Source organism: Adiantum capillus-veneris, chromosome 16, assembly GCF_014529385.1.
Source record: "Adiantum capillus-veneris isolate H3 chromosome 16, ASM1452938v2, whole genome shotgun sequence".
In the NCBI taxonomy this organism is placed as follows: Eukaryota; Viridiplantae; Streptophyta; class Polypodiopsida; order Polypodiales; family Pteridaceae; genus Adiantum; species Adiantum capillus-veneris.
In genome coordinates, this window is record NC_140946.1 from 71816337 (window position 1) to 71833414 (window position 17078).

The following is a 17078-nucleotide window of genomic DNA, read 5'->3' on the forward strand; positions in this document are numbered from 1 at the left end:
AGAAGAAGTGTGTGACCCATCCTCCGGACGACGAGGGATGACCAACATGGCGATGCAAGTGAGCAAAGGAGTGAGAGAAACAATGATTAAGAGAGACAAAGAGACTGCATCACTAGCTATCTTTTCAGCTTACGAACAAAACACTTCTAAGTTATAATCCATCTTTTTAAAAAGATAAGAAATGTAATGATACATTACATGAGAGCAATGTCAAGTTGTATTAAACCAATATATGTTTAGTCATGAGTCAAATATTGGATGCAATGGAGCAACGATGCTCATAGAGATATGAGGACAGTAGTGGGACACTTTGGGGAGAGAGTGGAGCACAACGGCAAGAGCGAAAGGAAGACAGTGAGGAAGAGTATCACACTGTGTTTTGAGCTTCACTTAAAGAAAACCTATAAGACTTTCATAAAAAAAGAAACAAATAGTTGTTTAGCTTTATCAATCAAATTCTAAAGAAAAAACATATACATAATAATTGCAAAAAGAAAATGACCTTTTTGGGTTTGTTGTATAATGCTTCCTATACTTTTTCCACGTTGTGAAGGTTGACATAGTTCCCAAATTCCATCTTTGGCTCATATTTAAAGATGGACCATCCCTTTCTACTGCTGCAAATATTTCTCAAGACACACCTATTTATCATGTAAGTAAATGTCATAAAACCTATCCTCAGACTTCAAATCTTGTTAGCCTCTGAGTTTAAACTTAGTAACTTGAAAATGAAATTTTAAACTTAGGACCAATCCAATCAATGCACGCTAACTTTTTTTGTGCTAGCTGGCTAAACATGAGCTATTGGTTTTTTTTTCCTATAATTACATGTTAGAAAAAGTCACATTTTGGTAGAGATTGTGATTTCGTTTTACTGTTAAAATGATGAATCACATAAAGGGACTTAGTTCACGGAAAGTTATCACATTATAGACGACAATGTGCATTTCTCCACTATATATGTTTAATCTAATCTCTAAATCTATACTAACAAAGTTTCACTTTACCACATGAATGGCCTTAAGTTGTTGAGGGTTTTTTGTAAGTGTGTTTATAGAATGGCCTTAACTTGTTAAGGTGTTTTTTAATGTGTGTTAATGAAAATTCAAACTTGATTAAAAAGTATACATTTATATTCTACTTTCAAAGCACTATCCAATGAGAGGTTACATAGATGGTTTTAGAGTCTACAACCATGATAACACATTATTATTCTGAAACATGCCAAGAAAACACTTAAAATAGTAATCCATCCTTTGAATACTCAATTGACATACATATGGTTTTGTCTCAAGTATCGAATGCAAAGGACTAAAGATACTTATCAAACTATGAGATTGGCATAACAGAGTTGACACTTACTACTTATAATATTCGTGTATTCACTACGCATAGAATACCCACAACAAAAATACTTCTTACTTAGTTTTGACTACATCCATTCATAATCCCTCTAAAAAATCACACAATTTTGTACAATTTTTTATGTTGTAAAGTACTCTATTTCTCGTATCTCCTCCACAAAGAGGAATCCCTATATGCCATCCATCTTCTCCATTTGGGAGCAATAGAACATAGAGCAATGACATATATGACCTATGCAAAATTGAAATCCTCTTCACAACCCCACTATGTGCAAAGATTTGAATATCTTGATGACCAATATCAAGGTCATCACCTTGACCAGGCATGATGGCTACAACTTCACTTACAATTGGAACAAAATATTGCCTAGAGGCTGCTCGAGTCTCAACAGTAACCATCCTTAAATTGATATGTGGTATCACTTCTAGATCGTCTCTTACAATATAAAGTACACGTGCATATGAATTATATACATGCATCATCTATTGTAATTGATGTCATTTTCTTCGGTTTTACGTTCACCATTCCCTAGCACCATTCGGTTTTTTTTTTTGTAAACCGTCCAAAGAACTAAGAGATCCTTTCAAAGAACATGAAGATTACTCAAGCATCTAGTAAAAAAACTCCTTGTAGCCTATTGTTCAATTCATGATCTATGTCATGCACATATAGTTGTGCATATCTTGGACAATATTGTTGTGGTGCATTAGGCAATTGAGATCCAATGCGATGAAATGTTAACCCATTGATCTAAAATGTATAAACACCCCCATCTCTAGTGACTTGCTCATCTACATGAGCACCCAAGGATACAAAAGATAAGGAGTTATTGTATGCTCGTATATTTCTTCTAAATGTCTTGTTGTGCTCATCATCACCACTCAAACGAGCTTGCAAAACCTATGGAGGATTATGCAAAGGAGGCATGAAAACTTTTCCCTTTGAACAACAATACCTACCCAAAAATCCCTCAAAGGTAATTTCTACCTCACACTTCCATAGATATGCATTACAAAAACATCCCTAACAAATCATGCTATCCATATGGTGTAGACTACAATCACCAAGAAGCAATGGAAAAGTAGATGGATGATGATTTTCAATTGTGTGTGAATTTATATGGTGTAAGATAGACACATCCAACTGGTACTGTAGATCTATCACCCACCATAAAAGTAGTAACATCTGTACAATGTCTTGGTCAACATGTATACTAAATGTGGTGTACCTCGAAAAGCACAAAAAGTGCTCGAGGAGCTGCCTTTTCAAGCTGGTGTCTCTTGGACTTCATTGATTACAAGATATATATGCTAAATAGGGGCAAGGCTAAGAAGCTCTTGGCTATTTCTAGTGGATGCAAAGTGACAACATTTCTCCCGTTTCAATCACTTATGCTTGCATCTTGAAAGCATGTGGCACCACTAAAGATTTTGATAATTCACAATGATGTTTAGTCAAGGGCTTTCATTTTTAAGGCCCGTGGTGTACTTCAAAAAGCACACAAAAGTGCTGGAACAGCTTTCTATACATGATATTGTCTCTTGGACTTCATTGATAGCAAGGGAAAGGCCAACAAGAAGCTCTAGGCAATTTTTAACAGATTCAAAGCGAGGGCACATTTGATCTAGATACAATCACTTATGCTTGCACCTTGAAGCCATGTCGCACCACTCAAGATCCTAATATGGGCAAAAGAATTCACAATGATATTGTTAGTCAAGGGTTGCTAAAAGAAAACATAGATGAAATCACCTATGCTATCATCTTGAAGGCATGTTGCACTACTCATGACATTGATATGGGCAAAAAAAATCATGAATATATTATAAGTCATGGGCTCTTTTAAAAAACCATCGTTCTTGGCAATGCATTCGTCAACATGTATGCCCATTGTTGTCTTCTGCTTTAGAGAGAACAAAAAGTGCTTGAATTGCCTTTCCGAGACGCCCTCTCTTACGGGATATGCAAGCTTTGGACTGATTTTAGAGGATTCAAAGTGAGGGCATCTCTAAAAATGCAATCACTTACTCTTGCACATTCAAGGCATGTCGCATCACTCAAGATTTTGATATGGGCAAAATAGTTCGCAGTGATATTGTTACTAACGTAGATAAAATTACATACACTTTTGTTTTGAAGACATGTGGCCCTACACACGACATTGATATGGGAAAAAAAATTCACGATCATGTATGCTTTGTGAAGTAGGAAGCTACTAGGCTTGGGCTGTTTTCATCAGATGCAAACCAAGCATAGGCTATGATCTAAACAGCTAAGCTCTAATCATTTTTTGACGCGTAGATTCGGCAGCTTTGATGACACAGAAGCCAACCTTCTGTCCAGTAGAGCGCCCATTGAAAAGATTGCTCGCAAATTGACACATCATACCAGCCCCCAAGTTTTTCTGCAGTATTCTGTTCTTTGAAACTGGTACTCCATATCATTTTGATTGCTCACAAAATTGACATAAGATACCAGCGCCCAACTTTTCCTGCAGTATTCTGATCTACAACCCAATTTGAGAGGGTACTTTACATCTTTAAAGTATGTGGAAAAAATACCTCATGGTTTGAGAGGCTTTATCATACGAACAGGTAGGGTCTGACCAAGGTGAAAAAGAAAAAAGTCTGTCTATGATTGGGTTGAGCTGCAAGCTGAATGAGATGTGCTCATCATAGCAGTTGTCCTGTTGACCAAGCTCATCTCGTTTCACAATTTGTTTACCAGCTGCGACCAGCATGAGCGCTTGCATGATGGCGTTCCCTCTTCAGTTACCTCATTGGCTGTGTAACCTAGATCGTTTGGTTAGAAGAAGCCACTGCCCAGTTTTGCAGGTCCATCTCTCCAGCAAAATCTATATCATCTGGTAAGACCAGCTCAGCTTCAAAGCGAGGCGAAAAAAGAAACCTGTACCCGAGGAGATTGATATAGCAAGAGTGATATTGAGGGGGAGTGATTCCTCAAGAACTTGAGCTGCCAGGACAGAGCTGAAGCGACTTAGTTAGGAGGCTCAAAACTGAAGCCAATTTCTCTCACCAACACTTGATGCAATCTCATAAACGCCTCCTGCTATGAACACAAAACAATCTTTAGAAGGCTGTCATCTTCAAAAGACAAAAACATGTGTACCTTGGTGTGTCATGTCCACAGAGGGACACATTTAGTAACAATGGACTAGGAGCTCCAGTTCCTCAAAAGAGTAACCTCTCCAGATACAAATCAAGCGCTCTTATCGTCTTCTTTATTAGAGTCTTTCGATGTTTACGGTACCTTAAAAGAAAAAGGCATCTATTGCATCAATCACACCACAATGATAATCTCTAAATAGCATTACTATTTTGCAAGCATGAATGCAGAAAACTAACCAATCAAAAAACAAATTTATCAAGCCCATGCAGCTAGCATCAGATAAAATTCCATGATTGCTCTTACAAAGGTTAGCCTCAAGAGCATTCTCCGTTAGGAGGCTCATGTCCACAAAAAATTCATTCTAGTCCATGCATGGCTCATCCTTCAGGACATAATAATGCAGGTACTAGACTCTATTATAAGGATGAAAACATGCACGTGTACACGTGAAAGCCTCTTTTGAAGGATGACAAATTCAAGCTTCTTTACCGACTGATTTCCTCAAAAAATAATGCAGCCAACCCACTTGAACTTTTTCCCAAAAATAAGGGTGTTTTAATATATTTTCACACAGAATGTCACCCTGCAGATGTCTTAAGGCCGAACAAACAACAAACATTTGCTCAAAGCATGCTTATGCTTTTTGAAAGACTTTGAAAGAGGGAGAATCTATGGCCTTACTCAACAGCGACTCTCCAACGCCTGCTTTTACGTCTGGGACTGCCTGCAGTGCAAACAAAAAGAAATGAAGGGCTGGAACAATGTCAGCACCGGGCACCATAGCACTAAGACACATTGTAAGCAGCACAACATCTCCAAAGAAAGATGATAAACTGGGCAAGAACCATGAGCTACAACACCATACTTTTCTTTTTTTGACAAATCATGGCTGTATTTAGCGTACAACATGGTTCCAAAGGTGCTATAGAATCTTACTCCCAAGGACAGTACAAGACAGAAAAATATACATGACGTATCAAGGGGCCGATGACACGTGGATGTGATTGACCAATTAGGAAGGAAGTAGCACCACTTCAGAAGCCCTTGCAGCTAGTCTGAAAAATGCACTTGCGCCTCTTCTCCCCCACTTCCCCCTCCCCGACCTCCCCCTGCTCCTACACCCCCCGCCTCCCGCTCCAGTTCCACAGTTGACCAAGGGGGCAGGGCCATCCCCAGCGGCTAGGAGATCTCTTGGCAGCGCCTTTGCCACGAGTCGCTTGGCAAGAGAGGGACAGCCTTTCTTGCGACCCCCTCTACAGGTACAAACGTCTCCCTTTTGAAAAATCCCTCGTGGTCTGACGAGCTTCGACATTCGGCGCCGATGGGACTTCTTTGACTACAACTTTACACGCTTTCTCAGCGACTCCTCAGCGGACCATGAGGCAGCCTGCTTCAGGGTTCATGTTCTGTTCCTTGCAGCTAGGGGGGTAGAGGCCTTGGACTCAGCGGTTGGCTTCTCTTTCCCCCTCTGCGGCAAGGACCAGACTGAGTGGACTCTCGACTCAGTGTTGGAGTGGCTCCACACACAGGCCCTCTAGTTCTCTCACCACATGGGAGACCCAGGAGTTACAAACATGCTTCAGACTGTGGCCATTGGCCAAGTTTGCTGTGACCCCTCTAGATGCAGCAGGATGTAGACAAATTGTGGTTCAATTCTTTGCTGATACGCAGTGCCCGCCATGCTATGTACACATTCATGAGGACTCCTGGACAAAGGAGGTTGCTTTACGCGCGGCCTACTTGGGCTTGGGCCAGGCACTCTTTGTAGTCACGCCTATCTAGAGGACGCTCAGATGCGGATTACTCCCCATCCAAGCCAGCCTTGAAGATAGCACGTTTAGCAGCTGCGGCAACATCTGTTCTCTCTCGCTCCCCACGAGGATCGTCTCATGGAACGTGCAGGGATTAGGTGGGCCCCAGTTTCAACGTCAGAGGGGCCGATTGCGTCAGGAGCTTAAGCGTTGCCTTGTGGGAGGAGAGATTGATCTCCTTATGCTACAGGAGCATCATCTCTGTGAGAGCCGCATTAGACGATGTGGTCAGCTCTTGCGTGGACGATATGATACTTTTTGGTCAGCTGCTTTTGGACCTGGAGGCATCCAAGGATGGGTATGTATGACTATTGCGGAGTCTCTACAGCAAGCCATTGTGGGTAGAGGGATTTTTGTGCCAGGCAGGGCTCAATGGATCACTATGCAGGTTCAGGGTTGCCCTGTGGGCTTCTTGAACATATATGCGCCCAATGTGGCGAGTGCACGAGCAGAGTTTTGGTCACACATTGTTGAGTCTCTACCGCAGGCAGAGCAGTGGTGCATAGGGGTGACTTCAACATGTTGGAGGACCCTTCTGACAGGATTGGTGGTAGCCACGCTATTGTGCATGGAGTTCAGCCGGCAGCTTCGGAGAGGTTTTGTATGACTCTGAGGTTTTCGATGTGTGGCAGCACTCTAGCTTTGTGAGGCCCCCAGACAGCCTGGCCTTCTCTTGTTTGCACCGCAGAGTGGGAGGAGTGAATCTATCACGGATAGATCGCTTCTACACTAGTGACCTTTTCTGTGACTTGGGTGGCACAGTTGGCATTCTGGCAAGGACTTCCTTCTCGGACTATACACCAATGATCCTCACAGTGGCAGATACGCAGAGCAGGGGGAGCACGATGCTTCGCATCCTTGAGAGGGTTTTGCTGGACTCTACACTCAGAGAGCGAGTGGAGGCTCTTTGGACAGAGAGCTTAGACATGCAGAATTCTCCTGCTGAAAGAATGGCCTCAGGACTAGCTCAGCTTAGTCAATTCTTTCTTCAGGAGTCTTTGGCTCGCCTGTCTGCAGTGAGAGAGGAGCAGCAGCATCCAGACAATCCTTGGTTGGAGGAGCAGTTACAGCAGGCTCGCCAGGAGCTTGTTAGCACAAAGGAGCGGCGCCATGAGTTTGCTTTCCATCGACAGGCATCTCAGTGGACACAGGTGGGTGACACAGTGATTGGGACTGTCCTCGAGACACCTCGCACGGCAGCCTTGATAGCTACCAAGGCGGCCGGCATTCTCTTAGTTCGCATTCTGGTTAGGGACACCCACACTCTCCCGAAGGTCATCCTACTTTCTCGAGTGAGTGGGGGTTGGTTTAGACAGAGTGTGGAGTATTCGGGCCTCCCGAATCACTGCTCCATTTGTCGACAGATGAGCCATCTTGCAAAGGCCTGTCCATGAAGGAGGCCCCGACCTACACCACAGGCCCAGCCTCAGCCTTCAAGGGTTTGCCAACAGCAGCAGGCAAAGACAGAGCACACAGGCCAAGCCACCCTCCGAGCCTGGGGCTAACGGAGGAGGGATGCCAGTAGGTTCGTGGTAGACGACAGCAGGGGCCACAACGACATCCTGGCACACACAATGGTCCTCAGGCGCCTGCCCAACAGCAGTGGGTTCCCACGAGGAACCGATTCGGTCCTCTTCAGCAGGACGAGGTCCCTGCTCCAGCCTCCACCTCAGCTTCACCCTCGACAGCCCCCCCTCCCCTCGAGTTCCCCCCCTCCTCTTCAGCCCCCCGCCTCCTTCTCCCTCTGCCTCTCCTCCTCGCCCCCCTACCTTTGCCGATCTCCCTCGCCCATCTTCTCCCCCCGCCCCCTTTCCCTGCTCCTACATACCCCCCCCCCCCCCCCCCCCCCCCCGCCCTCCCACTCCAGTCCCAAAGTCGACCCAGGGGCAGGGCCATCTTTGGCTGCAAGGAGATCTCTTGGCAACGCCTTTGCCACGAGTCGCTCGACGAGAGAGGGACAGCCTTTCTTGCGACCCCCTCTTCTGGTACAGAAGTCTCCCTTTGCAGCAGTTCCTCGTGGTCTGACTAGCTTCGACATTTGGCGCCGATGGGACTTCTTTGCCTACGACTTTACACGCTTTCTCGACGACTCATCATCAGACCTGGAGGCAACCTTCTTCAGGGTTCATGTTCTGTTCCTTGTAGCTAGGGGGATAGAGGCCTTGGACTCGGCGGTTGGCTTCTCTCTCTCTCTTTGCGGCACGGACCAGACTGAGTGGACCTTCGACTCAGTGTTGGAGTGGCTACAGACAGAGGCCCTAGAGTTCTTATATCACATGGGAGACCTAGGAGTTACAGACATGATTCGGACTCTTTGGCCATTGGCCAAGTTTGTTGTGACCCCTCCAGATGCAGCAAAATACAGACACATTGTGGTTCACTTCTTTGTTGATACGCAGTGCCCGCCATGCTATTACACATTCATGAGGACTCCTGGACAGAGGAGGTTACTTTACGCACGGCTCGGTCTACTTGAGCTTGGGCCAGGCACTCTTTGCAGTCACGCCTATCTAGAGGACGCTCGGATGCGGATTACTCCCCATCCAAGCGAGCCTCAAAGATAGCACATTTAGCTGCTGCGGCAGCATCCGTTCTCTCTCGCTCCCCATGAGGATCGTCTCATGGAACGTGCAGGGATTAGGTGGGCCCCAGTTTCAGCGTTAGAGGGGCCGACTGCGTCAGGAGCTTCAACGATGCCTTGTGGGAGCAGAGATTGACCTCCTTATACTGCAAGTTCATCGTCGTAAGAGCCGCATTAGACGTTGTGGTCATCTTTTGTGTGGACGATATGATACTTTTTGGTCAGCTGCTTTTGGACATGGAGGCATCGAGGGTGGGGTATGTAGGACTATTGCAAATTCTTTGCAGCAGGCCATTTTTTGTTTTGTTTTGTTTTCGGAGTCGGGCGGGGCAAGCCTGGCCGCTCCCCTTATCCACCATAAAAGTGGACAAGAAGAACGACCAGGACTATGCCCCGAGAAACCGAAGGCAGACGCTTTTGTCACTAGTTTCCTTTGGACTCGGGAGGCCAAAATTATCTACACTCTTAGGGCGATGACTTTTCCCTTTCGGTGGGCGTGACAGCGACCAAGTACCTCTGTTCAGAGGCCCAGGTACTGCGGGACTTGCCAGCAAGCCATTGTGGGCAAAGAAATTATTGTACTAGGTAGGGCTTTGTGGACCACTATGCAGGTTCAGGGTTACCTTGTGGGCTTCCTGAACATCTATGCGCCCAATGTGGCGAGTGCACGAGAAGAGTTTTGGTCACAGATTGTTGAGTCTTTGCCGCAGGCAGAGCAGTGGTGCATAGGAGGGGGACTTCACCATGTTGGAGGACCCCTCGACAGGATTGGTGGTAGCCATGCTATTGTGCATGAAGTTGAGCTGGCAGCTTGGGAGAGGTTTTGTATGACTGAGGGTTTCGGATGTGTGGCAACATTCTAGCTTTGTGAGGCCCCCACACAGCGTGGCCTTCTCTCATTCGGACTGCAGAGTGGGAGGAGTGAATCTATCGTGGATAGATCGCTTCTACACTAGTGACAACTTCTGTGACTTGGGTGGGACAGTTGGCATTCTGGTAGGGACTTGCTTCTCAGACCATGCACCAGTGATCCTCATAGTGACAGATAGGCAGAGGAGGGGGAGCACGATGCTTCGCATCCCTGAGAGGGCTTTGCTGGACTCTACACTCAAAGAGCGAGTGGAGGCTCTTTGGACAGAGAGCTTAGACATGCAGGATTCTCCTGCTGACAGAATGGCCTCAGGACTAGCTCAGCTTAGTCAATTCTTCCTTCAGGAGTCTTTGGCTCGCCAGTGTGCAGCGAGAGAGGAGCAGCAGCGTCTCTAACAAGGTGTTGCTTCCTTGCAGAGGATGCAGGAGCAACATCCAGACAATCCTTGGTTGGAGGAGCGTTACAGCAGGCTTGCCACGAGGTTGTTAGCACAGGAAGCGGCGCCATGAGTTTGCTTTCCATCAACAGGCATCTCAGTGGACACAAGTGGGTGACAGAGTGACTGGTGCTTTCTTCGAGGCAGTGGGACCCCGGCATACGCATGCCAAGGTCAGTCAGTTGAGGAAGCCCGACGAGTCAGTTGCTTCTGAGCCAGAGGACATGCATGCAGTTGCTACTTACTTTTACCGTGAGTTACTGTCTGTAGAGCCTCAGTCAGAGCGTCAGGATGCATGCAGCGAGCAGGTGTGGGCACAGATCCCTTATCTTGTGACTGAGGAGATGTGTCAGAGGCTTGAGCTGCCACTTCAGCTTGAGGAGTTGCACACGGCTCTTAGTGCACTTCCCTGTGGTAGCTCTTCAGGTGAGGATGGCTTGATTTCCAGTTTTTCTTTAAGTACTGGGACTTGCTTGGGCCAGATCTTTGTAATGCTTTCCAACACATCTTGCACCCAAAGATGCCTAACAGCATGAGTGAGGGTCTGATCTACCTCATTCCCAAGGAGGGTGGGCTCCTTGGATGAGATTCGACAAGGGCGTCTCATAACCATCCTCAACTCAACCTACAAAATTCTTGCCGAGGCTCTGAGTTTGATGATCCAGCCACTTCTAGAGAGCGTTATACATGGGACTCAGACTGGTTTTGTCAAGGAGCGTAGTATCCTTGACAACATCTTTACTTTTTGGGAGGCTTCTGACCTAGCGAGGCTTCGTGGTGAGGATCAGGTGATTCTTCTTCGCGATTTTGAGAAGGCCTACGACAGAGTTGACTGCGACTTTCTGGAGGGCACTCTACGCAGGATGGGCTTCTCACATGATTGGATCAGAGGGGTGTCAGCTTTGTACAAACGGGCACACAGTCACGTACTTTTGTCAGGAGGTAGAGGTAATCGTTTCATGCTCACACGTTCGGTCAGATAGGGCTTCCCTCTTGCCCCCTTCCTCTTTCTGTTCTATGATGAGGCGATGAGCAGGTTTTTGGTGTCGCAGTAGGTTGGTTTGCGGGGCTTAGCACTTCCTATTCGGGGAGATGAGCTACTGGACGCTGAGTTTGCTGACGACTCAGCCTTGTTCTGGGATGGCTAGGAGGCCAACCTTCACAGGTGTGAGCAGGCTCTTGAGACCTTCTGTTGTGCATCTGGCGCACTGATCAACTGGAGAAAGATAGTGGCTTTCTCGGTTGGTAGTGCTCCTGTGCGCGATTGGATGCCAGGTGAGGGTTTCAGGTGGATTCCCCCACGGACTGCAGTTCGGTACTTGGGCTGTCAGGTTGGTCAGGACTTGTCTCCCGAGCAGCAGATTGCTCCCCTCCTCCCGTGTAACAGGAGGAAGTTGTTACATTGGAGCTCCGCACGACTTTCTTTGGCTGCCAGAGTTGTAGTGGCCAACCAGGTGTTGTTGGCGACTATGTGGTACATCACTTCCTGCTGGATCTTCTCGAGTTCTTGTATCAGCCAGGTTGAGAGGCTGACCATGAACTTCCTTTGGGCAGGACGTGACACTCAGATAGCCCGGGCCAAAGTCGCTTGGCAGGTCATCACTCTTCCTTGTTCACAAGAAGGGCTTGGGATCATAGGCCCAGCACAGCAAAGCAGAGCCCTTCTTGGGAAGTTCATAGTCAGAGGACTTCTTCCAGGTGAGAAGGCCTGGAGGAGTTCTTGCTACAGCGCCTTCGTGCTAGGGTGCCTTAGGTAGGAGGCCCCTGGCAACCTTCGACCAGATGGATCTTCACAGAGATGCGCAAAGTTGGTTTGAGCAGGAGACTAGAGGACCGCTTCGCTGTGAGTTTGCTTTGACCTTGGGAGCATTTGCGGCGAGGCCTGGAGCAACGACAGCCTACTTGCACGGAGGAGCGCCTACGACAGCCCCTTGTTTGGAACCCCATGGTTAGCACTCAGAGAGGCCACTTGGTTGGTAGTCGGCCTCATGTTTCCTCGGGTCCCATGGCAGCGGGTCCAACGCGCTCTTTAGGTGACTGGTTAGAGTTTTCAGGCTTGTCAGAGGAGCAGCAGGGTTTCGAGCTATAGGGCATGAGAGGAGTGTTGTAGAGCATGTGCCAGGACATCTCAGAGGCAGTTCCAACTGAGTGGCTCACACCTCTCGAGCCAGTAGCGCCCAGATGGATGGGAGCCTTCACGCGACTGGAGGTTCTCATCTCAGTTCGGGCCTGCTCAGAAACTGTTCCCTCCTTGTTTTTCGAGTTACAGGGTGAGGGACGCTTACAGCGAGTTGCAGTAGAGGCCCCGTAGGTGGCAGAGTGTTGTTTTCATAGGATCCGAGTGGTGGGCATCTGTGGGAGGACTTGTGTCTTCGATCCTAACCCAGCAGCTCTAGAGACTGGACATTGGAGACTGCGGGCTTGGGAGTGTTGTCCACTGGCACGAGTACAGTCGGATCCTGGAGAGTGGCTTTGGAGGGACCCTTTCTCTTCTGCAGACCATCCAGGTGTCCCTTTCTTTCAGTACACTGTTCGATTGGGACGTCACATACTGGCAGCACATAGCGAGGCTCGCCTTGCTGCAGCACCTCATTGGCAGGAGGAGAGTCTCACAGCCGAGTTCTTGGCAGATTTTTTGGAGAGGTTGTGGGACTCTAGACAGCCGAGGCGAGTCACTTTGTTTCAGTGGATGGTCGCACACAGAGCTACAGCAATTGGGATGGCTTGTGCATAATAGTGGTCTCTCGGCCGCATGTGCAGCTTGTGACCATCTTGTGGAGAGTCAGTGTCACTATCTTTGGGACTATCCTTTGGCACAACAAGTGTGGTTTCGTGTTCTTCGGTTGATGCCTGCTCTTTCCACGGCTCGGCAGTACACTTGGGGAGCAGCTACTTGGTCCACCCTCACGGGCCCAGCACTTCAGTTTGAGCTATCTTCCACCAGCAGGATGATAGTGATGCAGGGGAGGGGCGACCTACACTCCAGCCTGCCACAGAGCTTACTCCACAGGAGTGGTGCAGTGAGAGAGAGGAGTGTTGGGAGCTCATCAGTGGCCTGACACTCTGGTTCATCTGGCGGGCCCGCTGCTTCCGCATCTTTAAGGCTCGCCCTATACCACCAGCAGAGACTGTTCGCGATGTTTGGCTAAAGCTGATCCACACTCTCAGAGAACTGCTCGAGAGACTTCAGGGCAGCTCCGACCGCATGCGGGAGCATAGAGAGGCTTTCCTTCGACTCTGGCATCCTAGGCCTTTCTACACCATGGTCCAGGGTGTACTCAGATGGCACTACCATCCATCTGTGTGGCTCTTCCCTCCTCCCATCTCTTGATTTAGCCTCTTTGTACATTTGGTGTTTTCTTACTAGGAAAGTCTCCCCATCATGGTTGTTTTAGCCATCTCTCGAAGAGGTGGTTGTAGCCCTATGGGCAGTTTCATTAACTAATAGAAGGATCTTTTTCTCGGAAAAAAAAGAATGCACAAATCTCTGTTGCCTGAAGTCCATAGAAAACTGAAAACAACGCATATGTTGTGCGCTTATGTATGACCTTGAGGATTTCAGATGTTTGGCAGCATGCAGGCTTTGTGCGACCCCCAGAAAGCTCGTCCTTCTCTCAATCTGGCCGTATAGTAGGGGGAGTAAATCTATCTCGGATAGATCGCTTCTACGCCAGTGAACACATCTGTGACATGGGAGGATCTGTATGCATTTTGGCAAGAACTACCTTCTCAGATCATGCACCAGTGATTCTTACTGTGAGACAGAGGAATGGAAGTGCAATGTTCCGCATCCCCAAGAGGATTCTACTCGATACAGAGCTCAGAGAGCGGGTGGTGGCGCTTTGGACACAAAGTTTGAGCACTTAGGGCACCCCTATTTGTAGAGTGGCCACTGGAGTTACTGAGCTTAGTCGCTTCTTCCTCCACACGCTTGGTTGCAGGCAAGGAGGAGGAGAAGCACCTCGGACGTGGCATTGCTTCCTTACAACAGATGCAAGAGCGCCACCTTGACAGTCTGTAACAAACTTGGACACCCCAAGTCGAGATTCTTTCGCGAAATAGCAAAGATTCAAATTAAACAGATCACAAAAGACGACACGGACCAACGTAGTTTCGTGCCAAGAGGTATTGGCCCAGACTGGCGCCCCTTTCAGTATTTCTTTTTATATTAATATGTGTGCAAAGTACAAGGGAGTCCACGGGATCTCACACTCAGACTCTGCATCAAGATGCTTTGAGTAATGAGGCCCAAAAGACCTATTTATTATTACAAGGGTTGCCCAAAAGAAGAGCCCCAAAATCTCAAACTCAAAAGCTAAGAGCCCTTCACTTACAAACGCCAGCCAAAAGAAGCCAACGCAAATTACGGGATTCCATACATATTGCCACGTCAGTAGCCCAGACGTTTTGCAGAGGATCTGCCATGTAAGCAATCAGCGATTTGTGGCGTCCGTACAGTTTGCCACGAATCAGCCTCTCGGCGCGTTTTTTGAGAGCTGCTAGCAGAGGGTGTGTCCGAGGGCTTGCCACGTCACTAGTTTGTGACATACCCCCCTCTTGAAACAATTGTAATCGCCCTCGATTACGCCTACAAAACCGAAAAAGGCCATAAACTGTCTTAGTAGACACTGATTGTTAGTACCAACGCACTAGACACGAAAGACGACAGTCACATCACGGGACATCACATACAAATTCATTCCAAATCTCCGACCATGATTAATCAGCACGTATTTAGTAATCCTATCTAGATCCACTCAAGACGTCATGAATGCCCGATTAACTAATCCTTATTGCAATCATGTCTACAGAGATTTATGAGACCAAAATGTTGCAGTCATTCCGTCTTTCAATTCTTGCACTCAAACAAGTCAAGTACAAATCAATCATTTTCATTTTCGGGAATCCCAGTTATAAAAGTCATACAACAAAATACTATTCCGCCCTTTAGTATCCCCGAAACCCAAAGGGCACATCAGTGACTCTATTCCAAATCGGAGTAATCCATTGACAAAGGAGCGGAGTGACTCCCCTCTTGTGCAAACCCGCTGCACTAGATTCACCCATGCTGAAATCGGGGTTCTAACGGAGTAGACTATGCTAAACCAAATGCTTCAAGGTAAAGTTCCAAAATCTGAGGAGTATCTGCTAGATCATCCTCCTCCATTCACTTCGCATTTAATGCACGATAGTTCTTGAACTTAACCAGGAACCGCCTAATCACTTTACCTTTTATCTTTCTGTCCTTGTGTGCCAATATCAGTTCTAGAACGAGTATCTCCTCGCTTTCCTCCACTTCGGGTCGCTCATCTGGCTCCCCATCTTCAGGCACATCACCTTTAAAAGGCTTCCATAGACTCACATGAAATGCATTGTGAATCTTCCAAGTATCGAGCAACTTCAGTCTAAAGAAGACATCATTTATCTTTTCTTTTATCTAGAAAGGGCCATACTACCTCATGCTAAGCTTTGCAAAAAGCTACTCCTTTTCTTTTTTCTTTCTTAGGCGTGCCTTCTCAAAACGTAACAGCACCCAATCGTCTTCCTTTAATTTCAAATCACGACGGTGTCAATCTCCTGCCTTCTTGTGTCGTTCCTAAGATTGCCCATCTGTCTCCGGGTCGAAAGATGACGAGAACTGCAACCGTGTGCCAATGTTCTCCCAAATAGCCTTCCAAAACAAACTCATGAACTGAGGATCTCTATCAAAGACTATTGTCTTAGGCATGCCATGTAATTTGAAAATCTGTGCATTGAACAGTCTCGCTAAATGATCCGGCTTGACTGCTTTCTTCACTGGAATGAAGTGAGCTTGCTTGCTAAATCTGTCAATGACGGTCCAAATGCCACCATACCCACTATGTGTCTTCGAGAGATCAAAAATAAAATCCATAGCAATACTTTCCCACGGGCGGGTGGGAATGGGTAAAGGCTGTAACAATCCCTGTGCTTTATGCCTGTGAAACTTGACCTTTTGGCATACCAAGCAACAGAGTAGAAAGCCGTCCACGTCCTTCTTGAGTCTCGGCCAAAAGAAGTAACGCTCCACACCTTACAAGGTGGTGTCGATGCCGCGGTGACCCATAAAAGGTGGACAATGGCACTCAGTCAAAACATTTTTGCTCACGGCTGTGTAAAACACTACATCGTTTTCTTCATCAAGTAGCCATCCCGTATGGAATATCCCACTACTACCTCCCCATTCTGTATTCGAGTGAATACATCCAAAAAGTCCAGATCTATGGCGTACTGATCAACCATGTCCTCGAAGCTTCTATGGTGAATCGCAGAAATAGCCAAGACTAGCGGCTTTCGAGACAAAGCATCTACCACCAAGTTCTTTTGTCCATGAACATGGACAATCTCGAAGTGAAATTGTGACAAGATGTTAGCCAACCGCATCTGCTTTTCCGAAAGCAGCTTCTGTGACAAGAAGTAGCGTAAACTTTGATGATCAGTAAAGACCGTAAAATCGGCTCTGAGTAAGTGCCGCCACTAAGTTATGGATCACAGCCTCTTTCTCCTAGATCTGTGTTGTCAATTCTGACCTTGAAAACAATCGGCTTTCATAGGCAATCACATAGCCTTCTTGCATCAAGACCGCTCCCAGACTACGACCACAAGCATCACAATATACTTCAAATGACTTTTGCAAATCTGGCAAGGTCAATACTGGTTGAGTAGTCAATTTCTCTTTCAGTGTCTCAAAGGCAGTCACCTTTGTGGGTCCCCATGAGAAAGGGACTCCTTTCTGTGTTAGAATGTGCAAAGGGAAAGCTACCTCTGCAAACTTTCGAATGAACCACCGGTAGTAAGAACACAAGCCCAAGAAGCTTCTAACTTCATGAAAATTCTTCAAATCGGGCCAATCACGTATAGTCTCAA

General features: G+C 46.9%; 1 protein-coding gene across 1 annotated transcript in view; it reads right to left on the reverse strand.

The window, feature by feature from the left end:
- Positions 1-3411: 3411 nt before the first annotated feature.
- Positions 3412-17078, reverse strand: part of LOC147439262 (protein PLASTID TRANSCRIPTIONALLY ACTIVE 14-like) — a 37363-nt gene continuing 23696 nt past the window's right edge. Inside the window, exons 5-7 of the mRNA XM_086483992.1 lie at positions 5176-5218; positions 4495-4635; positions 3412-4431 (exon numbers count right to left, since the gene is read on the reverse strand). Coding sequence (XP_086340118.1) covers positions 4557-4635; positions 5176-5218 — 122 coding nt within the window. The 3' untranslated portion in view covers positions 3412-4431; positions 4495-4556. The remainder of the gene's footprint in view (positions 4432-4494; positions 4636-5175; positions 5219-17078) is intronic.